Genomic DNA, 24,792 nt, shown 5'->3' on the forward strand with positions numbered 1-24,792 from the left:
TTTTAAACTGAGAGAACATAAACGACAGGGAGGACAGGCTGAAGGCTGAGCAGCATAGATCAGGGAGCTTCAATCCAAATCTGGTTGGAAGGTGCCGTAGACGCGTTTAATGAGGATCACAAGTGCCGACGCACTGGCAAAAGCAGGTTCCAGGCGAGGTCACTTTTGGACACCCCCAGCTAGCGCACCAGCTAGCGCCCCTGTGAGTGCAGTTCAGGTCTCACAGACAGAAATCAAAGATTTAGTACAGACACAGAAGCAGGACGAAAATCTCCAGGAGATTTTTAAAGGAAACTTTGTGGTCCAGTACGAAAGATTCAAACACGCTTTGACCACACATGAGGGTGTGATCATTAAAGATAAAGTGTATGTGGTTCCTGACCAGGACAGAAATCAAATGATTGCCTTATTCCATGACAGTCATGGACACCAAGGGAATGACACGACCACAAGACACCTTAGACAACTCTGTTGGTGGCCCAATTTACGACAAGATGTAACCCACTACATAGAGAATTGTTTAATTTGCGCACAGAAAAACCCGGAGGGGTATTCAAAGAAGGCACAACTCAGCCACACTCGCCCCGTTAATGGCCCCTGGACAAACTTCCAGATCGATTTTATAGGACCATTGCCCCCTTGCAGGAATGGCTATAAATATGTTCTGGTGGTCATAGATACCTTTACCAAATGGGTAGAGGCATTCCCTTCATGCACCAATACAGCTAAGACAGCTGCAAAGATCCTGACTTACCACATCTTTACGAGATGGGGTCTCCCCAGAAGTATAGAGTCAGATCAGGGATCTCACTTTACAGGACGGGTCATGAAGAATGTCCTGACCATATTCGGCATAAAACAGAACTTCCACATTGCATATCACCTCCAGTCAAGCGGGATAGTAGAACGCATGAATCGGACCCTAAAATTGACCCTTTGGAAGATGGTACAGGAGAACAATTCGACTTGGGATTCAGTGCTCCCATTCGCACTAATGTTCATCCGAAATACAGTTTCATCATCTACAGGTTTCACCCCACAGACACTCATGACCGGACGCCCTATGAAAGGATCAGAATTCCTTTTAGGACTGGACATGACCAGCCCAGAAGTGACGGCCCTCACACACGAGAAAGCAGTAAAAGAATTAGTTGAAACTGTGAGGTCTGCACAGTTAGCAGCCGCAGTAACATTGGGAAAACGACGGTAACAGAGCATGGCCTGTTTCAACAAGAATGTACACCCCACAGAATTTCAGGTTGGGCAACAGGTTATGCTATCTGTTTATAACCCCAGCACGTTTTTGGCTCCTAAATTTTCCGGCCCGTACTCAATTTCGGACAAAATCAGCCCCTCAGTTTATCGGATAAAGTACCCCAACGGTAAGAATGCGTGGTTTCATATTAACCAACTGAAGGCTTATGGAACACAGTCCAACCACTCGCACCATGTCCTACTAGACGCAGCAGAACATCTCCCTCCGCCCACAAGAGACACATTTCCACCCTCCCCCTCGCAGACCAGTTCCTCATCGGACTCGACCTCGACTCCGCTCACTTACTTCAGACCATGCCCCGGAACGCCCACAAGCTGCCACAGCAGAGACAGTGACAGTGATTGTGAAACTGAGGACAGCCACAGAACTCCACCCTACAGCCCCCACTTCAGCGACTACGACCCCGACTCCAGTGACCCCATGGAGATCACCTACATTAAATATCCAGACCCACACCCAAACCCACCACCCAACACTGACGACCCCGACAATGCTCCTTCAATTTTAGACCCCACGATTTGGCACAGCGACAATTCTTGGCGACTTGTCCGTAATGACGAGAGTGACCCCCGGTCACACAATGCAAAGATTGCATGCCTGATCGATACAAGGTATGGGATCCGGGAGAAGAGGATGACTTGATGTCTGACTCCCGACCCGGCAACCCCTTTGCGACCCTGTTCGCAGAGAATGAGGAGAAGTGAGGTGTCCAGATGATGTAAAAGAGGAACCGCTTGAGAGAGGCGATGTCCTTTCTGATGGAACCTACACGGATGTTTGTTTGTATGTTAAATTTTGATTGGAGATTGGCCACTTACTTTTCAGCTGAAAAGCTTGTGACCACCTCACATGCACGTTAGTTTCTCCGCAGATATTTCTGAGAACTTCACTCAGTTGAAATGTCCTCTGGTGAACCGACAATGTTCACGACTTGTCTTCTGTTTACAGTTGTTGGAGAATCTTGGCTCCTCCCTTGTTTTTTTATGTGCCCCTCTATTCTGGGAATAGAGGCTGCAATTCCACTACGACTACATTCTTGCCCGTTCATTTCAGGTTGCTCAGGCAGTGAAGAAACGGCATTGAGGACCCGCCCTGTCTGAGGACCCCCCTTTGGTCAGCTAAGCTCGGGTACAGCACAGCACGCCCTACCCGGGGATCCCATACAAATCTTACACGTAGCGGCCCACACGCAACCCATTCGGATATCTCATTTCTAAACTTTGGTTTCATTTTTGTTTAAGGTAGCCCTTCGGCAGCCATCCCATATGCTATTTACATCCAGGAACATTCGGATGGTAAATCGTAAAACCTGCGAGACGGCTCGCAGTGGCAAAGTTGTTCGGTGTATGTCGGGTCCTAAATTCGCTTTTGAAGAAAAAAAAATGAGGGGAGTCACAGGGTGTGACTTGGCCATTCATTTAAGGGACAATTGGAATGAGAGGTCAGATACACTAACATTACAGGTATTAAACAAATTATTGACAGATACTGTGCTTGATCCCATAGCTTTCGAACGGTCGAAGGAAGGATCAGAGCAAGATCAGCAATACAAAAGGACAGAAGGAAGAGAAGGAAGAAGATCACGATGAAAAACGACATGCTTTTAGTTACTGTTTTTGTATTTTTGCGCGCAGACGCAAACCATCTTTCCCCTATAACCCCCGCCGTTAATGTTTCCCACACACCGATTTCTCAAAGCCCAGAAATGAACAGCAAGGACCAGACCTGGTGCACAAAATTCATGAACTGGTACTCACTTTCGTATGTCATTGAATCACTTTTGGTGATTGCAGTTCTCTGCATCATAGTGCAGACCCTCAGGATGAGAAAATGGAGAAGGGGAGCCTCCCGCTCTTGCACCTCAACCATTTGCAGAGTACAATCCCCTATTTTCGGATTCCACCAATCCCCCCAACCCCTTGATGTATAATAAAAGATTTAATTTAATACGATCTGTAAATAAAGATTATTGCGGATGTATTATAATGTTCTGCGCTCGACTGCCGAGTCAGAAAACAAAATGTAAAGATACTGTGGTATGAATGAGTAAGGGTTTAGAATGTTCTAGGATGTTTAAATGTGAGATGAGAATAGTTTATTGCGATAGTTAGAGGTTCCCGATTCGAATTGGTAATGCATGTCCCCTTTGACATAGCGCCAATCAGAAAATGTTAGTTAAAATTTTTTGCAATAGTTGAGGAAAGAATAGAAGCCATGGAACTCGCTGAGATCAGGGAGCACAAAGACACCGAACTTGGGTGATCCTTCATGATTTCTCATGAGGATCACAAGGAGGGAGGTGTAGCCACCTGGGGGGGCCACTGTCCAACACAAATGGAAGATCGCAAGGAACGCAGGGAAAATGGACATGTTGGAAAGCAAGCAGCTTGCAAGGCGATTGCATATTGGGACGACTGCAGAAACCAGTTTTGACTGTTGCAGAAACCAGACAGTACTGTGAAAAGAAACCAGTTAACGTACTAATGAGGCGATACCGGGCGAGTCCCAGATACAATGGACACAAGTTAAGCACAAATCGATACATTCTATGGAAGGCCAGACCCTGTGGCGCCAGAGAAGCCCAAAACAATAAGTCCCAAAAACCGCCCCAGTGACTGAGGAACTGCCCCATGATTGGGGGGTTCAAACATAATCGATTGGGAAGAGACCAAATCGATTCCAAGCAGGTAAGGGAGTCCGCCCAAAGGGGCGCGGACCCCCTGGGACCTATAAAAGAAAGGTCCCACACATGGTTCAGTCTCCTGTCTCCTGGCTCCTGTCTCCTACTCCAGCCGTCGAGCAGCAGCCACCAACAAGTAAGTGCCTAACGACAACCGCTACCAGAAATAGGCACTCCTGACCCCCTTTTCAATTGATAACAATCTGAAGTCTGCAGACCAGAGCAGAGCAAGAGGCCTTGTTCCCTGACCCAGCAGTTCCTTCAAGATAAGTATTAGTTGTTTAGCGGTAGGAGTAAGTTTAATCCTTTAGCATGTGCATGGGTAGTTATAATAATTGTATTATAATAAACTCTAGTTGTTTGGACTTACTAATTGGTGTACGGTTTTATTGCTTTGAACTTCACCTTGAAGCTTGTGGCGGTGTCTTAACGGCACCTGGCGACTCTAGAGCTTAGAACAAGAAACAGAGCCAAATTGAGTGTTAAGCACACTCACACAGAAGTCACAACAAAGGAGTTGGGGAATTCTTCTGAGGAAAGGTTCCAATCATTCCTGAAAGCCAGTCAGACACCAGTGACCTTTCTCAGATCAGTCAGAATGAAAACATTCATGTTGCTACAGAATTAGTACACCCAGCTAAACCTGGAGACAATAGTTGAAAGATCAATTAGTTTATGGCCTCAGGAATGAAGCCATCCGAAGGAAATTGTTGACTGAAGCTGCATTAACCCTAAAATCTGCAATAGAAATCGCATTGTCAAAGGAACCTGCTGCAAGGGAAGCTTCATGTATTGGAGTTTGAGCTAAAGTCCATAAGATGGAGTCTGTGTGAAGCAGGTCCCCAAGAACCTACCTTGTCATTGCTGCAACCAAGGACGATATATGGCTGGAGATTGTTGGAGTAAGGAGAAAAAAATGCAAAAGTTATGGTAAAGTTGGTCACTTTGCCCAGGCATAGTGGTCACACCAACCTTCATCAGCACAAAAGTGAACCAAGAAAAATACGGCAAAATCTACAGGGTAGGTTTATGAGTTACATAATCCAACTCAAGACTCACCGAGTACCAAAGTGTCAAGTCAGCTTAAGGAATTTAAGCTCGATGCTCTACCAGTACAAGGAGAAAAGCAATGATTTTGGGTCTATCCAAAATTAAATGGGAATGCTATTAAGAGAGAAGTGGGTACAGGCGTTGCAGTATCATTTATACCTGAATTGATATACTACCAGAAATTGAAGTATCTGCCATTGTAACCACTGGATATGGTTTTTGAGGACATATACCAAGATGGTCATGCTGCTGAAGGACTTCATCAAGGTAACTGTGGAAGTTAATGAGCAGAATATGGAGTTCCCTCTCCATGTTGTTCAAGGAGACTTTCCAGCACTGTTTGGGAGATCTTGGTTCAGGCAGAGTAAGCTAAACTGGACTATTGTAGAACAACTTGATTCTACGAACAATCTTCAACCAACTCTGAGAAAGTATGCAAAGGTATTTCAGAAGTCACTTAGTTTCATGACTAGGATCAAAGTGAAACACAAGGTAAAGGCAAACAGTGTTTGAAAGCACATCCTATGTCATTTGACCTGAAGTGGAAGAAGAACTTGAGAAGTTACTGAAGACAGAAGTCATTGAGCGTGTCACCACCAGCGATTGAGCAACCCTGATAGTCCCAATCTTAAAGAAGGAAACTACTTCTGGTCGTGGCGGTTGGATGCCCCATAGAGGAGAAGGTGGGGTTATGCCAATCCTACTCTGCGTTGAGAAATGTACCTCGACTACAGCTTTTGCATCCATGGGGATGGCTTACCAGTCCATGGGAAAGAATCAATGTCGATTATGAGGAACCAATCGAAGGACACATGTTTTTGGTCAAGGTTGATGTACATTCGAAGTGGCCGAAGGTTGCCATTATGAAATCAACAACTATGGAACAGAAAGGCTTGATAAGGCTTGACAACTTGGGAGTGAAATACAGTTCACATCTGTTGAATTTGAGGACTACCTAAAGGGGTGTGGCATTCACCATATCAAACTTACCCCTGCCATCCAACTAGCAACAGTTTAGCTGAAGGTTTCATAAAATCGCTCAAGCATGCAGTGGAAGGTTTCGAGGTCTAAAGGCTCCCTACCAAAACGTGTCAATAGCTTTCTTGTGACATACAGAAACACTGTGCATTCAACAACTCGAAGTTCACCGGCTATACTGATGTTCATAAGCAGTTCAACCTTTTGATTCCCTCTTCAACTTCAGAGATAGTCAGGCAACAACATCAGACACAAATGGCGAGAAGGGAACAACATTCCAAAAGCAGAGTCTTTGATTGTAGGACTGAAATTGGCATTGACACGCTGACCAATTATTGTCTGCACGCAGTGAGAGTACAGAATCTGTACCAGATGCCTACACCACAGAGAGTATGGGCAGTCATGCCACACTTGAGGACTACAATTGCCGAGATTATGGAACCTGTTATGTCAAGAGTCATCCACACAACCAGAGACAGTTCTTGAGTTGGCTTTGACAAATATAACATCGACCAGTGTAGAGGAAGCCACTCCTCCTACCACTAGGAGCCAAGTTCCTGAATGTCGTGTTCTGCCAAAACGAGACAGACATCCACCGAAGAGACTGTCTTAATAATGTACAAATGTATCCGTAAAATAACAATGTTATGGCATAATGTATTGGATCTGTGTCAAAGAGTTTGATTAAATAAAAATGCTAGGGACACTAAAGCAGTAAAGAGGGAGGGGTATTACGTATCAGAGTAACAGCACTGGCTGCTGTAATGTCACATGTTATGCAATGATATCATCGGAATTTTTTGCGGCTTTTGTGGAGTTCATTGTACTCTGTTTGAGCAGCATCTTGTAAAATAAATCCTGTGGAATACGTTATATGAACTTGACAAGTGCCACCTCTGAATCGTTCTCTGCGGCTACAACAGAGAACATAAAACCCTCCAAGCCACTCACCATCCTGGATTGAAACTATAATGCTATTCCTTCACTGTGGTTGGTCAAAATCCTGGAACTCCTTCCCTAATGCACTGTGGGTGTACCTACACCACATGGACCGCAACGGTTCAAGAAGGCAGCTCATCACCAACTTTTCAAGAGCAATTAAGGATGGGCAACAAATTCTGCCCTTGCCTGAGAGGCCCACACCCCATAAAATATTTTTTTTAATGTTCTCCTCAACATCTGTGCAGTAGCAATGGCACTGCTTTACCTAATGCCCAGTCTCCTTTTGTTCTGTTGACCTTCTTATGGACCTGGTGATGCCCTGGGAAAATCAAGCCTGGTTCCCTCTCTTTACCCACCTTCTTTCAACTGATCAGCTTTTGAAGGCATAGCTAAACTGTGTGCCCCATTAAAAATTCAAACTTAAAACATTCACCAACTCTTAACTAAGTTTTAAACATCTTTAACAGGCTTCAATTCGGAGGAGAGTGACATTCCTGGTTTCTACAATGTGCCTAACTTTGTAGGTAGGTTGCTTATCCCTATCGAACAGGAAAACTAGCAAACCTCTCTTTTAAGTGCACAGATTAGAAATTAGAGAAGTCTTTGAAAGGCAAAGTCAATAGTTATGAAACAACCCAATTTCTCTGCTAACATTTTTGAATTCCATATCGATATAAAAAAGCCATTGTTATTTGTACTTTGCCCCTCTTGCAATTTTATTATTCATTCATAGGATGTGGCTGTCGCTGCCAAGTATCATAGACATGCAGCAATACTTTTGACAGAATTATGCTTCATAAAATCATACTTGCCATTCGGTTTACAGGCACCATTCTCTGGAAAGTACCACAGCTGAGTTCTCTATCACATGCAAACGACAATTACGTTCTCCTTATGCTAAGATTGTAATATTGCTTTGGCCTCTCATGTCAATGAACACAAAGTTGTAAACGTCAGATTTCCTTTTCAAATAAAAAGAATATCCTTACCTTTGATATGTTGCTCGACCGACTTGTTGAACGTCTTGGAGACTTGTCATTCTGCAAAATGGACAAAATATGTGGTATTATTCATAATGTCAAATGTATCTATTTTAGTTTATTGGTTTCCTTCAGTCAGGTTAGAATACAGGTATAACATGAAAAGTGCCTATTGGTTTTTGTGGAGTTTTTGTTTTATGATGACATCGCTGTAATCAAATATCAATGGTCTAGTCATCTCTGAAATCTGCCCTATTCCTCTGATTTTAAGAGTGAGTACTCCCGTGTTCCAACTGGCTTCTGAAGTTAATCATTGTCTTCCTGTTCTCTCTGGATTATCTAAGAATGTATCCGTTCTTTTGCAAACAACAATCTTTTGCAAACAAACAATAACATTTATGTCAAGTGGGCTAGAATACAAGACCAGAGATGTACTTCTGAGGCTAGACACCATTTTGAGTATTGTGAGCAGTTTTGGGCCACGTATCTAAGGAAGGATGTGCTGGCCTTGGAAAAGGTCAAGAGGAGGTTCACAAGAATGATCCCTGGAATGAAGAACTTGCCGTGTGTGGAATGTATGAGGACTCTGGGTCTGTACTCGTTGGAGTTTAGAAGGATGAGAGGGGATCTTATTGAAACTTACAAGGTACTGTGAGGCCTGGACAGAGTGGACGTGGAGAGGATGTTCCATTTGTAGGAAAAACAAGAAACAGAGGACACCATCTCAGACAAAAGAGACGATCCTTTAAAACAGAGATGAGGAGGAATTTTTTCAGCCAGAGGGTGGCGAATCTGTGAAACACTTTGCCGCAGAAGGTTGTGGAGGCCAATTCACTGAGTGTCTTTAAGACAGAGATAGATAGGTTCTTGATTAATAAGGGGATCAGGGGTTATGGGGAGAAGGCAGGAGAATGGGGATGAGAAAATATCAGCCATGATTGAATGGCAGCAGACTCAATGGGCTGAGTGGCCTAATTCTGCTCCTATGTCTTATGGTCTTTCTATCCGTCGTCTATTAACACAGAACTGACCGAAGTTTGACATGCCAATGATAATTCTTCAGCAGACTTCACAATCCTCTCTATTGAGTAAGTAGTGTATCTCCACTCTAAGTTTTATGGTGCCCATCTCCAGGTATCATTTGTAAGAACTATCTTCTTACAACTTTGGCAATTGTTGCGTATTTTGACACTTCATTCACTACCAGTTTTCAAGATCCTCATCATTTGCCTCCTCATCCCAATCACTTGCACACCTTGGTGTCTTCTTTATTGACAGTTCCCGATGTCTGATCTAAGTTAGTCTATGCACTAAGCATCTGAATTGTGGTGACTAGAACCTGCATCTGAAGTTACATAGAAACACAGAAATTGGAAAACAGGTGCAGGCCATTTGGCCCTTCGAGTCTGCTCTATCATTCATTATAATCATGGCTGATCATCCAACTCAGTAACCTGTTGTCGCTTTCCCTTCATATCCTTTGATCCGTTTGGCCCCAAGAACTATATCGAAGTCCTTCTTGAAAGCATACAATGTTTTGGCCTCAATTGCTTTCTGTGATAGAGAATTCCACAGGCGCAACACTTTCTGGGTGAAGAAATATCTCCTCATCTCAGTCCTAAATGATTTACCCCTTATCCTCAGACTGTGACCCCTGGTTCTGAATTTCCCCGGCATCGGAAACATCCTTCCTTCATCGACCCTGTCTAGTCCTGTTAGAATTTTATAGGTTTATATGAGATACCCCCTCACATTCTTATAAATTCCAGTGAATATAGTGCTAACTGACTCGATCTCTCCTCATACATAAGACATAGGAGTGGAAGTAAGGCCATTCGGCCCATCGAGTCCACTCCACCACTCCATGGTTGATACATGAATGAAATTAAATGAAAATGAAATGAAATGAAAATCGCTCATTGTCACAAGTAGGCTTCAATGAAGTTACTGTGAAAAGCCCCTAGTCGCCACATTCCGGCGCCTGCTCGGGAAGGCTGTTACGGGAATCGACCCATGCTGCTGGCCTGCCTTGGTCTGCTTTAAAAGCCAGCGATTTAGCCCAGTGTGCTAAACAGCCCCATCATCCCAGGAATCAGTCTGGTAAACCTTCACAGTAGCTCTTCCCTAGCAAGAATATCTTCCTCAGATAAGGAGACCAAAACTGCACACAATATTCCAGTTTTTCTGCTCTCACCTCCCTCAACCACACCCTGAACATATACCTCTCCATCCTTATCCAAGACTGACATCCTTATTTATCTTCTCTTATAAATCCCACTTCTTATGTTTAAACTCTACACCCACTTATGCGACCCATGGAGAAAGACAAACTAATTTCCTCAAATGCCTATTGGAACTCTTTGTCCTCGATGGAAAGTGGAGCTGAGTCCACAAAAGATCAGCCATAATCTCATTGAATGGCGGAGCAGGCTCGAGGGGCCAGATGGCCTACTCCTGCTCCTAGTTCTTAGGTTCTTATGCCACCACTTGTGTTGTCACTGATGCCTTAATCACAGAATTATGACAGTGCCGAAGGAGGCCATTTGGCACAGCGTATCTGCACCGTCATTGCCTTGCCTTTTCACCGTACCCCTGTTGTAATAATCCACAGGAGGCAGGAGTCCCGTCACCACACCAATATTTATTGCCAATAACTATATACAAGAGCAGCTCCAACAGTGCTGCTAGTATTCCAGTCAACTTAAGACTGGCTCACAAAGCCTACACAGGTGCTTATATGGGCCCCCTCAATGAGCTATCATTGAGGGAGCTCATACTCCAATTGGCCAACCAATAATGCTAATTGGAGGTCATTACACCTGTCATTGTCATGAATCAGCTCCACAGCTTCTGTTTTCTATCATGTTTTCTCCCTTTGTTTCCACCAAATCCTTTACATTAAGGAATATCCTACTTTCTGCCATTTCCATTGGCATAACAGCTACTACCACAGTCTTAGATTCAGGGACTTTGGTTATTTAGCCCAAATTAAAGTGAACATGATACAAACTGCCTGGCTGACCACCTTCAAATTTGGTTTGAAGAAGTCATCTTCAGGGAGTACTCCATCTCTCTTACTGTGGCCAAACTATCATTGAAGTCTCGGGTTATCTTGTACAGCATGGGCAATCAAATATTCATCTTCTCCATCACAAACTGCTTCAACCCATCTTCCCGACATCTCCAATCTTCAACTCTAAGTAATTGTCAGCAGCCTGTGAAATTCTTTGCTTCCAAAAGCAAGATCAACCTACCTGCCCCTTCTTGCCCTATTCTTAACTCAGAATATTCTCTCTCTTGCCCTCCAATGCCTGAAAACCTAACATTCCCTTTCTTCGACTCATGCTTGGTGCCCTCTCACGCTCTCTGCCCTTGTAGCTTATCAGAAACAACTTAATCTTTAATTGACCCTTTCTCCCAATTGCATACATTCCTTCCTCATAGTCACTGTTTAACTATCTCAATTCTAGTTTCAAACCTTCAAGTTTCAGGAGCAGTCACAAGTGGCATAATGCACAGCTGCAAGTTCAGGACAATTACATGTTTATCTGTTATCGCCTCTGGATCTTTTTCATTCTTAACCATACCTGTTCCATTTAATATTTTTTCCCCCGTTTCAGGCAATTCCCCCCCCCCCCCCCCCCTTATGCTTATCCATGAATTTGCTACATATTGACCAAATTAACTAAACATTCAGAATCTTTATGTTTCACTAATGTTTTTCATTAGTTGCTTTGCCTCCTGTTTTTAGTATTATCTACATATTTGTAAGCTTTTGCTAATGTGTCCTCTTTCAGGTCATTGAGGCACATTTATCTCACTGTGGGAATGAAATTCAAATTCAGCGTTGGTGCAGAACAGTCAGTAGAGGATCAACTGCCCAAAGCCAATGGATGGGAAATCAGAAAGGAGGATGGATTCTCTGTTTCGCGATGCCAGAAGGGCGATTCGTGATGGAGCGGAGAATTCAGCATTGGGCAAAAAATGGGATCGGCGCCTGGCGAGGGGTTGTGAATCGCTTCCGGATTTGCGCCCCCAGCGTGAGCGCAAATCAGGTGCAAGCTCCGCCAGGGGAACATCGTTTCCTCAATGGAACATTCTGGCCCGAGTCTATAATGGGTCGATAAATCCACTGCCGCCAGTTCTGTAATCCAATCAAAGCTGATTTGCACCCTCTTTCTCTCTATAACTACCTTTATTTGAGTTTGATTTTCTTTTTCATTTCCATCTACATATATATTATTGCCAACATACTCCATTACCATCATGTCATTTGTCATCACCAATCAGATTACACAAATATGCACAGGCAGCAGCCAGGACTAGGGTCGCTAACCCTCCTGAATTGTCTAGGAGTCTCCTGGGACTGAAGGCAGTTCTGGGAACTCCTGCTGGCAACATGGGAGAAGAATGGAACTTAGCACCTGTGCACCTCAGGTTGAAAAGGAGAGAAAACAGCGAGATATATTACCAGACAAATGGTTCAAATCCAGCTGATAACGGGAAGGGTCAGGACACTTCCCACTAACTTTAAAAGAAAACCATTTCCATCTGCAACAGTGTTTCTATTCAGCCGACTACCCTTAAACTCCAACATGTAACCCAGAATATGTTGGTGGTATAGCTCTCATCATCCTACATCCCACAAGACTGGAAATCTAGAATAATGACCAGTTTGATGAGAAACCTTCTAATTGATGTATGAGCAAACCCCATAAGCGTACTCTCACAGCTGATTATAAGCATAAGACAAATCAAGGCTACACATTTATTTCTTTATGGCCGCACCGTCGAAGGTGCCATCTTTCGGATAAAACATTTGCCCTCTCAGGTGGACATAAAAGATCCAATGGCATTATTTTGAACAAGAGCACGCGAGTTCTCCCTGGCCTCCTGATCAAAATTTATCCCTCAGTTAACATCACAGAAACAGATTATCTGGTCATTATCACATTGCTGCTGATGAAGTTCGCTGTGTGGAAATTGGCTGCTGCATTTATCACATTACAACAATGGGCAAACATCAAAAATACTTCATTGGATGTTAAACATTTTTCATTTTTTCATTTCCATTTCATTTTCATTCATTTCATTTTCACATTTTGGGATGTCCAGTGGGCATGAAAGGCACTATTTATTAGATTGGTCGGTGGCCACAGAATCAGCAATGGGGGCAGGACAGATCGGAGTGCGGACCTGACCACAGCAGCCATTGCTGGGACATGATTTTACATCTGTAACTAGATTGGATGAGCACAGAAGCTCTGATTTCAAGAATGTCTCAGGATTGACAGAGGCCTGAATCCTGGCACAGGGCAGCTCCATGATTCTGTGATGAGGACCTGGAGGCTTTCCTGGAGACCGGAAAGGAAAGAGGGTGGTCCTGAACCTAGAGGGCAGCAGGAGGAGGGCAGCAGGAGGAGGTCAGCACCCCGTCCCCTCCCCCAGGCTATGCAAGGATGGATGGACATCACTGACACAGTCACAGTCAACAGAATATGTGTGGTGTACAAAGGTTGGCCTGTATATTATACAATGGAGGTTTTGTTAATCACCCTGGTTCAACAAGGAGTCCAAGTGAGCATACCAGGAGCATAATCAAGGTATCTACGCCATGCGCCATGCAGACAGGCCCTTCGGCCCAAGCCAACCAAAAAGCCTATCTAAACTAACCCCACATCCGGTTTTCCTAAATATGAGGTGTGAACCTGGTGGAATTACAATGCATGACCACATGCATGTTAAACAGCAGGAACAGTATGTTACAGACCAAGCTAAGTGATCTCACAATCCACTGATCAGGCCAAAACTCTACAGTTAATCTGCCAGTTACATCTATTTGTAAATAATTCTGGATTATCAGCCAGCTAACTGCATGAGGAGGTTCCATGATCATCCCCATCCTGAATGAAGCCAGGCTGAAATGTTGGTCAAGATCTTCAGCCAAAAGTGCCGAGTGGATGACCGTCTCCTTCCAAGGTCTCCACATTCACGGATGCCCGTCTTTAGCCAATCTGATATTAATAAACAACTGAGTGCACTGGATATAGCAAAGGCAATGGACCCTGATAACATCCCTGTAGAGTAACCTACACCCCAGAACTAGTCACTCCTCTAACCTACCTGATCCAATGCAGCTACAGCTCCGGCATTTACCCAACAATGTGGCAAATTGTACTTCCTGTTTGCAAAAAGGAGCACAGTCGAATCTGATCAATAACTGCCGCATTGGCCTACCTGCAGAAATCAGCAAGTGATAGAACTGCCATTGACACTGGCATCACGCGGTTCTTACTCATCAGCAACCTGCTCAGTTTGGGTTCCACCAGCACTACTTGGCATCAAAACCCATGCCAAAACATGCCACTTCTGCTCCTATTCGTATGCTCTTATGTTCTCATGAACAATTAGGGACGGGCAATAAATGATAGCCTTGTGCGCGACAATAACATTCCTTGAACTTATAGTAATTAAACTATTATCCTTGGGTTACAGCAACTAATTAATTTACGTGTGCTCTTTGCTGAGTTGACATAGACCTAAATTATAAAAGCCAACCTTATTTTGAGACATTTTCATTTGTAATTACTGTATTAATTCTTAACTCAATTACATTCTTAACTAATTTGGGATAACACTATTGAAATGTACAGAAAAAGATTAGCAAACCTACTGTATTTACAGAATGAATAATTGTTCACTTCAGCAGATTACAGAGTTCAATAAGTACCAGCAAGCAGTGAATGGATTGTAACACATGGAATGCATGGACACAGCACTAAAGATTTATGACTTAATTCCCTGTATGGAGACATTGATTTCACTGTCCTGTGAGCTGACAATAAGGACATTTATACTACTGCATATTAACAATTCCAGTTTACAGCTCCACACAGGATTCAGGTTCCCTCTTCCGAAGATATCCTGCTACACCTAGGTCAAGGCTACGTAAAAGGGAATGGGGCATATCAAATTTACTTGTATTTCATTTGGGGCAGCACGGTGGCACAATGGTTAGCACTGCTGCCTAACAGCTCCAAAGGCCTGGGTTCAATTCCAGCATTGGGTGACTGTCTGTGTGGTGTTTGTACGTTCTCCCCATGTCTGCGTGGGTTTCCTCCGGGTGCTCCGGTTTCCACCCACAGTCCAAAAATGGGCAGATTAAGTGAATTGGCCATTCTAAATTGCCCCTTAGTGCCCAAAAGGTTAGGTGGGATTACTGGGTTACAGGGATAGAGTAGAGGTGTGAGCTTAAGTAAGATACTCTTTCCGAGGGCCAGTGCACCATCGATGGGCCGAAAGGCCTCCTTCTGCACTGTAAATTATATGATTCTATGATTCATTGTTATGCTGCTATTGGGGCTGAGCCAACTGTGTAGCTTGGACAGAAGGCAGCACGGTGGCACAGTGGTTAGCACTGCTGCCTCGCAGAGCCAGGGACCTGGGTTCAATTCCGACCTTTGCTTGACTGTCTGTGTGGAGTTTGCACTTTCTCCCCGTGTCTGCATGGGTTTTCTCTGGGTGCTCCCACAGTCCAAAGATGTGCTGGCTAGGTGGATTGGCCACGATAAAAAATTGCACCTTCATGTCCAGGGATGACAGATTAGGTGGCATTACGGTGTTACAGGGATAGGGCGAGGATAGGGTAGGGGGCTCTTTCAGAGGGTCAGTCGACCCGATGGGCCGAATAGCCTCCTTCTGCACTCTAGGGATTCTATGTTCCAAAGACTCACTCCTACAATAAAAAGCACCAGAAATATTCCACTCTGACAAGGATTGTTAGTAAACTGGGGGGAACACTTGGTGAAATGTGAGCCAAGAGGCAAAAGTGCAAATGAAAATGTAGACCATGCAGCCACCAGCTAATGGACATGTTCAGTTATCAGGAATTTGAACTTTGCAGGGGTCTGCCTTCCACTTATTCAGCACTTCCTGAAGTCACTGTAACTCTGTCTGGAGTCTATAGATCACTCTGGAGAAAATCATCACTCCATGGATCTTAGCTTCTCTTTTAGTATCAATGCAATGGAATATTGTGTGCTATGCATAATGGGAAGATAATCTCTTGTCACATGTTTTACACCATCAATGAAAGTTACATTTGAATCTCTCTATACATACCCACCCTCACACAGACCCACAACGGGTCTTCATAGGACTTCAAATGAACTGTTTACCCTTTTCTTTAGCTGAGGCTCAGTTTTTAGCACTTTCTTCTGAGTCAGATGGATTCAAGTCTCACTCCATGACTTGAACTAAGGGAGCGCTGCACTGTCAGAGGTGTTGTCTGTAGTGATCTCTGTCTGTGCATGTACATAAGGGGGAGTGCAATAAAAGACAGCCTTTTGGATGAGACATCAGACCGCGTTTCTGTCTGTCCTCTTAGGTTGATATATAATATTGCGTGGTATTATTTCAACAAGGAGCAGGGGAATTCTGGACTGGGTCCTGGCCGATATTATCATACAATCAGCATCACAGAAACAGATTCAGCATCACAGAAACAGATTAACTAGGCATAATCACACTGCTAGTTACAGGAGTTTTCTGTCAGCCAATTGACTGCCACATTTAATAATAATCTTTATTATTGTCACAAGTAGGCTTGCATTAACACTGCAATGAAGTTACTATGAAAAGCCCCTCGTTGCCACACTCCGGCACCAGTTCAGGTATACTGAGGGAGAATTCAGAATGTCCAATTCACCTAACAAGCACGTCTTTTGGGACTTGTGGGAGGAAACCAGAGCACCCAGAGGAAACCCAGGCAGACACGGGGAGAACGTGCAGACTCCGCACATACAATGACCCAAGCCAAGAAACGGACCCGGGTCCCTGGCAAGGTGAAACAACAGTGCTAACCACTGTGCTACCGTGCCGCCCATTTCTACAGTTGTCGATCGGACCCATCGATCATTGAGGAGGTGGCCGAGAACTGGGGAGTTGCCAAGGGCAATCATCGTGATGCTCCATTGGTTTTTTTACAAGGAAAGGATCCCGAGGATGGGAAAAGGAGACTCGGAAATGTACTTGGAAGGGCATTTGGTCTGTATTTATCTGGACTTGGATGCAGAGCTGGCCAAGAGAAGGGTTGGGTTTAACAAGGCCAAGGCTGCTCTCTTCAGGGGCAAGGTGCGGTTTGGGATGACATACCCGCCTCGCTGGTGGGTCATAATTGAGGGAGGGAAGTTCTGCTTCGACATGCCGGAGGAGGCGAGTGGCTTTCTAAGAGACTATCGACTGGGAAATTGGGACTTGGGTTTTTGGGGTGGGTTCATCTACAAGACCCAACTTTGGAACTTTATTCAGGGGGTTAGCGTGTTGGTATGTATTCATGTATTATTGTTACCCACTTTGTATTGGTAACGTGCAACATTGGAGTTTGGTCATGTTTTCCGCCATGCGTTAGAGTATCGGTATGGGCATTCGCATGTGGGGGAAGCACAGGGACTGGGGAAGGAGTGGGGGGGGTGGGGGGGGGGGGGGGGGGGGTGGGGTGGGTGGGGGGGGGGCAGAGGAATTCGGGACTGCGAGGCAATATGGTGGGGCAGTGGGGCATAAGAGGGTTTGTGTATAGGCAGGAGTGTAAAAACATTGTTTTTAGGCAGGAGACTCACTTGAGGTTTAAAGATGACACAAGGCTGAGGAAAGGGTGGGTAATACAAGTGAGGGTGGACAGTGAGAGCATTTTTCTTCTGATGGTGAGGGCTAGCACAAGGGGACATAGCATTAAATTGAGGGGAGGTAGATATAGGACAAATGAGAGATGTAAGTTCGTTACTCAGGGAGTAGTGAGGGCACAGAATGCCCTGCCGGCAACAGTCATGAACTCGGCAACATTAGGGGCATTTAAATGGTCATTGGATAAACATATGGGTGATAATGGAATAGTATAGATGGGCTTTAGATTGGTTTCACAGGTTGGCGCAACATCGAGGGCCGAAGGGCCTGTGCTGCACTGTAACGTTCTATTGTTCTGTACAAGTGTTTCATTCGGGGCGAGACATCAAAGTGAGAGGGGCAGTGGTGCTGAAAGGGAGGTAGTAATATCTGTGGACGCAGAGAAGGCATTTGACCAGATTGAGTGGGAGTACCTTTTTGAGGTGCTACGGTGGTTTGGTCTGGGGCTAGGGTTTGTTGGTTGGGTTAAGATGTCATACAGGGCCCCCACGGCGAGTGTACATGCAAATGCTATAAATTTGAGATATTTTTGTCTGCATCAGGGAATGGGGTAGGGTTATCCACTGTCCCCTTTGTTTCTCACATTGGCGATTGAGGCATTGCCAATGGTACATAGAACATAGAACATAGAACAGTACAGCACAGAACAGGCCCTTCGGCCCTCAATGTTGTGCCGAGCCATGATCACCCTACTCAAACCCACGTATTCACCCTATACCCGTAACCCAACAACCCCCCCCTTAACCTTACTTTTATTAAGACACTACAGGCAATTTAGCATGGCCAATCCACCTAACCCGCACATCTTTGGACTGTGGGAGGAAACCGGAGCACCCGGAGGAAACCCACGCACACAGGGGGAGGACGTGCAGACTCCACACAGACAGTGACCCAGCCGGGAATCGAACCTGGGACCCTGGAGCTGTGAAGCATTTATGCTAACCACCATGCTACCCTGCTGGTACCCTGCCCGGCTTTAGCAGAATGATGAGGAATGGAGAGAATGTGGGTGGAATACCAGTTGTCCCTGAACGCTGATGACCTCCTGTTATATGTCACGGACCTGGTTCCAAGTATAGATGGTATTCTGGGTATCCTGATGAAATATGGTTGTTTTTGGGGTACAAGCACAATGTGGCAAAAGAGTGAGGTGTTTGTGGGAAATACTCAGGTACAGGGGAGAAGTTACCATTTTGGAGGTCAAGCCGAGCTTTTGCTGTCTGGGGATACAGGTGGCGCATAGTTAGCCGCAGCTACACAAATTGAACTTGCCGGATTTGGTGGAGGGGATTTCAAGAGGTGGGATGATCTTCTATTATCATTGGTGGGGTGGGTCCAGATCGTGAAGATGACTGATCTCCCAAAGGTTTTGTTTGTTTTTCAGAATCCCCTGATTTTTGTGCTTAAGTCAAGGTTTGGGAGGGTAAACGGGATGATCGCAGACTTTATGTGGTGCGCAAGGTGCCCCGGATTCGGAGGGGGGGGCCTGGCTCTGTTGAAGTATTATTAGGCGGCGAAAGCAGAGAAGGTGCGGAAGTGGGTTGTGGGGTAGGAGTCGGTGTAGGGGCAGATGGAGGAGACGTCATGAAGGGGGACATGTCTGAAAGTATTGGTGATGGCACCCCTTCCATTCTCACTGGCTAAGTACTCCATCTAGTACTCAGGTGGTAGTAGTCATGTTAAGGTAGTGAGTCAATTCAGGCAGCATTTCAGGATTGGGGTCATGTCGTTGTGGGTGGCGACAGGTGGCAATCACAGATTTATTGCAGCCAGGTTGGAGGCAATCTATAGGGGTCGGGATTCTCTCAGCCTGGAGCCGGGCCGGAGAATCCCTGCGAATGACGCGAATCGTGCCACGCCGCCCCGACACTGGCACGTAATTCTCCACAGGAGAATCGGCGCCATTGGCACCGGCGTGGTTGGCGGCGGTCAGTGGCTGCGTCGATTATCGGCCTGGGATGGGCCGAGTGGCAGTCGTAAAAAAGCCATGACCCGCCGCCGCCGTCCACACCTGCTCTCAGCCGGCAGGAACTCGGTGTGGAATGGTCAGGCAGGCCGATGTGGTCTAGCCCGCAATCGGGGCCCACTGATCAGCAGGCCGGCCTCTCTGGCTGGGGGCTTCCTTTCTTCTGCACCGGCCCCTGTAGCCCTGCGCCATGTTGCGTCGGGCCGGCACGTTGAGGGGAGTCACTGCGCATGTGCGGTTGGCACAGGTGCCACTGCGCATGCACGGATCCCACAGCGGCCATTTCAAGCCGCAGTGTTGGCCCCCTGTAGGAGCCAGAATTGCTGATCCTGAGGCCGTGTTGACGCCGTCACAAAACGCGATGGCGTTTCCAACGGCGTCAACACTTAGCCTCAAGATCACAGAATCCCACCCAGGGTGTGGGAGCAGGAGGGGACTGTCATGATATGCACTCACGCACATCATGAGCTAAAGACAGGCAGTGATAGACACCCAGGTTAGCCAATCAACACACAGGACAGAACACAACCAATCACTAAACAGAACACGAGAGGGGGGCTTCCTACTATAAAACACACGAGGCATCAGCAGTCCACCTCTTTCCACTGCACCCCAGGGTGAATAACACGACATGATACTAGGAGTCTACTTCATCTAAGAAATTTACCTTGAATAATTCAGTGACGACCAGCACGTGCCTTCCAGCGGCATGGAGACGTTCCAGGCCCCTCCACAGCTACGGATCTCCGGCAATCTCGGCGGCAACTGGCGGGTCTTCAAGCAGAAGTTCAGTTTCTACATTGTGGCCTCGAGGGTGCATCCGATGCCAGAAAAATCACGCTGCTCCTATCGACTGCGGGGGACCAAGCCATCCAAATCTTCAACTCACTCACTTTTGCCGGCGGCAAGGACAAGACCAAATTCAACACCGTTTTAGCCAAATTCGACAGTCATTGTGAAATCAAAACGAACAAGAGCTTTGAGCACTATGTCTTCCAGCAACGCCTTCAGGGTAAGGATGAACCTTTCCGATCCTTTCTAACTCATCTCTGTATATTAGCGCAGTCCTGCAACTATGATGACACCGCTGATTTCCTCATCAGGGATCAGATCGTGTTTGGGGTCCACTTCCACGCCCTGTGGGAGTAGCTCTTAAAAATAAAAAACACGACGCTGCCAGTCACTATCGAGATGTGTAAAGTGCATGAACAGGCAAAAAGTCGCTATTCCCACCTTAAATCAGCAGAACACAACCAACTTGCCTCCCATGAGGCAGAGAGTGTATAGGCCATCGGCAGGATGCGGCGCCTTAGTATCGATGAAGGCGGGCATTTTGCGCGCTTCTCCCGGAGTCCCACACATGTGCACCACGGACGGGAGAACGAAGCACCCGAAGACCACACTGTGCAGGTGCGAATGGCGACTGACTGCACTGCGCACGTGCGACGATGCAAGGAGTGTATCGACGTCAACACCATGAAGACCCCGGAAGACAAGTAGGCGGTACTACGCTTCCTCGGTATGGTTAACTTCTTGGGAAAGTTCATTCCCAACCTCGCATCACACACCACGGCTCTCAGGCATCTGGTGAAGAAGTCCACGGCCTTCCAGCGGCTACCCACACATCAAGCAGAGTGGCTCGAGTTAAAGGCAAAGCTCACCACTGCCCCGGTACTAGCGTTCTTTGACCCGGAGAGGGAGGCAAAAATCTCCACGGATGCTAGCCAGGACGGCATTGGTGCGGTGCTTCTCCAGAAGGATGACTCCTCGTCCTGGGCTCTAGTGGCCTATGCATCAAGGCCATGACTCCTACTGAACAGAGGTATGGTCAGATAGAAAAACAGTCCCCGAGCCTCCTAACCGGCATTGTAAAGTTCCATGACTATGTCTACGGTCAACCAACATTCACAGTAGAGACTGACCACAGACACTTAGTCCATATAATTCACAAGGACTTAAATGACATGACACCCAGGCTTCAGCGCATTCTCCTTCGACTCCGTAGGTATGATTTCGAGCTGGTATACACACCAGGCAAGGAGCTAATTGTTGCGGATGCCCTGTCGCGCGCCATCACCTCGCCCTGTGAACAGGTCGACTTCATCCGCCAAATTGAGGCACAGGTGCAACTGTGTGCCAGCAACCTCCCGGCCTCAGATGAAAGAGTAGTCAACAGTCACTGTCTGTGCGGAGTCTGCACGTCCTCCCCGTGTGTGCGTGGGTTTCCTCTGGGTGCTCCGGTTTCCTCCCACAGTCCAAAGATGTGCGGGTTAGGTGGATTGGCCATGCTAAATTGCCCCTAGTGTCCTAAAAAGCAAGGTTAAGGGGGGGTTGTTGGGTTACGGGTATAGGGTGGATACGTGGGTTTGAGTAGGGTGATCATTGCTCGGCACAACATCGAGGGCCGAAGGGCTTGTTCTGTGCTGTACTGTTCTATTCTATTCTATTCTATTCGAGAAGAGACTGCCAAGGACCCTCTTCTGCAGTGGGTCATGCATCACCTTGCAAATCGTTGGCAAAAAGGGCAATGCCCTCAGTTCTTTAATGTCAAGGACGACCTAACAGTTGTCGAGGGGTTCCTCCTCAAGCTAGATCGCATCGTTATTCCTCGCAGCCTCCAGAGTTTAGTGCTCAAACAGATCCACGAGGGACACCTTGGTGTCGAGAAATGCAGGCGCAGGGCCCGGCAGGCTGCCTATTGGCCTGGAATCAACCAGGACATATCCAACATGGTCCTCAATTGTGCAACCTGCCAGCGTTTCCAGCCTGCTCAGCCCAAGGAAACACTCCAGCAACCTCTCCGTGGTTTAAGGTGGGAATCAACCTTTTTCACGCCACTGGGCGTGACTATGTGCTCATCATCGATTACTTTTCGAGCTACCCGCAAGTGGTGAAACTGTCCGACCTCACATCAAGGACAGTCATCAAGGCCGGCAAGGAGACATTTGCCAGGCATGGTATTCCGTTCACTGTCATGAGGGACAACAGTTCTTGCTTCCATAGCCAAGAGTGGTCCAACTTTGCAAAGCTGTATCAGTTCAAGCACATTACCTCCAGCCCGCATTACCCGCAACCTAACGGGAAGGTCGAAAAAGGGATCCATATCGTGAAGCAATTGCTTTGCAAGGCTGCGGACTCGGCTTCTGACTTTAACCTTGCAGTGCTGGCGTACAGGGCAACCTCTGTCCACCGGTATGTCTCCAGCACAACTCCTTATGAATCGAGACCTGCAGACGACTGTTCCGGCCATTCATTTACCAGACCTGGATCACCTCCCAGTGCTGCAAAAGGTGCAGCAACTCAGGAACCGGCAAAAGCTGACATACGATGCTCATGCTACTGATTTGCCTGTGCTCTCTCCGGAGGATGCTGTTTGCATCAAGTTATCTGATGGAGGCTGGTCAGCTCCAGGTGTAGTTTTTCAACAGGCTGCTCCAGGTTGTTCGTGCTTCGCATGGCTGATGGCTCCATTGTCAGGTGCATCAGAAGGGCACTACGCTAATTTGCCTGCCCACCACTGAATCTCACTTTTCCAGCTGCTGTTATGCCTTCAACGGACACCTCGCTCCACGAAGCCACCAATTTGGCTGCAATCCTGCCTGGCAAGGCGCCATCGTCCCCACCTCCACCTCTCAGGCGATCGACAAAGGTCCGACGCCAGCCCCAGAGATTGGACTTATAGACATTTCTTTTGTACATATTGTTCTGTATCTGTATGCTAGACACCTTACATGTACATATGCATTCACTCGCTGTAAATAGTTATATCTGTACATATGTCGCATATGCTCTAAGCAACTGACAAAATATATTTTAAAAGGGGAGATGTCATAATATGCACCCATGCACTTAATGAGGTAAAGACAGACAGTGATAGACACCCAGGTTAGCCAATCAACACACAAAACAGAACACAACCAATCACTAGACAGAACACTAGAGGGGGGGCTTCCTACTATAAAACACACAAGGCATCAGCACTCCACCTCTTTCCACTGGTGACAACTGTAGTGACAGTCAGGGTGTATATATTAGTTAGCACCTTCTACACATGGCTCAGAGCTAGTCTGGTCTAGTAAGTTAGAGATAGCATACTTAGAGTGGTAGAGTGTCAACCCACAGCAAGCTGTGTGCCTTGTTACACAAGTTCAATAAATCATTTTGAACCAACATCCACGTTTGGTGTCTGCTTTCCAGTACAACTGCATCCAGTTGCAGTCCGTGTTACCACAGGGCCAGTTACACGACAGGGATAAAGTGGTTTATGGACTTATTTGTGGTAAACTGGTTTGCAGAGTTGGAAGAATTGGGGTAGAAGTTTGAGTTGCCAAAGGGGTTCTGGTTCCTACAGATTAAGAATTTAAGACAGAAGGAGTTGGTTACATTTCCACAGTTGTTGCCCCTTTCATTGCTTGAATAGATTGTGTCCCAGAATGAGATAGGGGAGGGTAGAGTCTCTGACATTTATCAGCAGGTGATGGAGGGGGAGGAGAATTTAAGAGTAAGTGGGAGGAGGAGCTGGGTGGGGTAATTGAGGGAGCAGGTTTGGAGTGAGACCATGCAGAGAATAAACGCGACATCCTCCTGTGCGAGATCATGTTTAATTCAATTTAAAGTGGTGCATAGAGCGCACATGGCAAAGTCCGGAGGTGGGCGGTGATTAGGGGGGGACCTGCGAGCCATATACGCATGTTTTCGTCATGCCCGAAGTTGGTGGAGTTCTTGAAGTCCTTCCCGGGGACCTCGTCAGAGATTTTGGGGTGAGTGTGGCTCCGAGCCTGTGGGTGGCGATATTCGCGGTTTCGGAGGATCCGGGAGCGCAGGTGGGGGGAGAGGCTGATATGTTGGCCTTTACCTCCCTCCTGGAGGCGGATCTTGAGAGGGTGGTGGGCTCCGAAGCCGCCAGGCTTCTGAGGAACCTGTCTAGAGAAGATCTAGTTCACCGTTCGTGAGTCAGAGGGGGGGGTTGGGGGGGGTTTCCTCTCGAGGTGGAGGTTGTTCATCTCCTACTTTAAGGATCTGTGAACGTCAGCGGGTGGGGGCGATGGGGGGCTTGTGTTATAATTATTTCTGTTTTATTGGCTAGCTTTAAACGTGGCATGTAGGGCGATTAGAGAAGTGGGGTGGCCCCCTTTTTTTGGATTGTTTTGTAAAGATGGCTGCGTTTTTCTTTCATATAAAAATGAAAAGTCCTTGAACAAAAATATATATTTTTTAAATGACATAGCAAGCCTTTCAG

At 46.4% G+C, this 24,792-nt stretch overlaps 1 protein-coding gene across 4 annotated transcripts in view; it reads right to left on the bottom strand.

Annotated features, from left to right (window-relative positions):
* The window catches only part of LOC119963181, a 790,592-nt gene that overhangs the window by 171,904 nt on the left and 593,896 nt on the right, over nucleotides 1-24,792 (bottom strand). For all 4 annotated transcript variants that reach the window (XM_038791913.1, XM_038791911.1, XM_038791912.1 and 1 more), the window contains one exon: nucleotides 7,916-7,966. In XM_038791913.1, the coding sequence (XP_038647841.1) occupies nucleotides 7,916-7,966 (51 nt within the window). The remainder of the gene's footprint in view (nucleotides 1-7,915; nucleotides 7,967-24,792) is intronic.

Source organism: Scyliorhinus canicula, chromosome 3, assembly GCF_902713615.1.
Source record: "Scyliorhinus canicula chromosome 3, sScyCan1.1, whole genome shotgun sequence".
Taxonomy (NCBI): domain Eukaryota; kingdom Metazoa; phylum Chordata; class Chondrichthyes; order Carcharhiniformes; family Scyliorhinidae; genus Scyliorhinus; species Scyliorhinus canicula.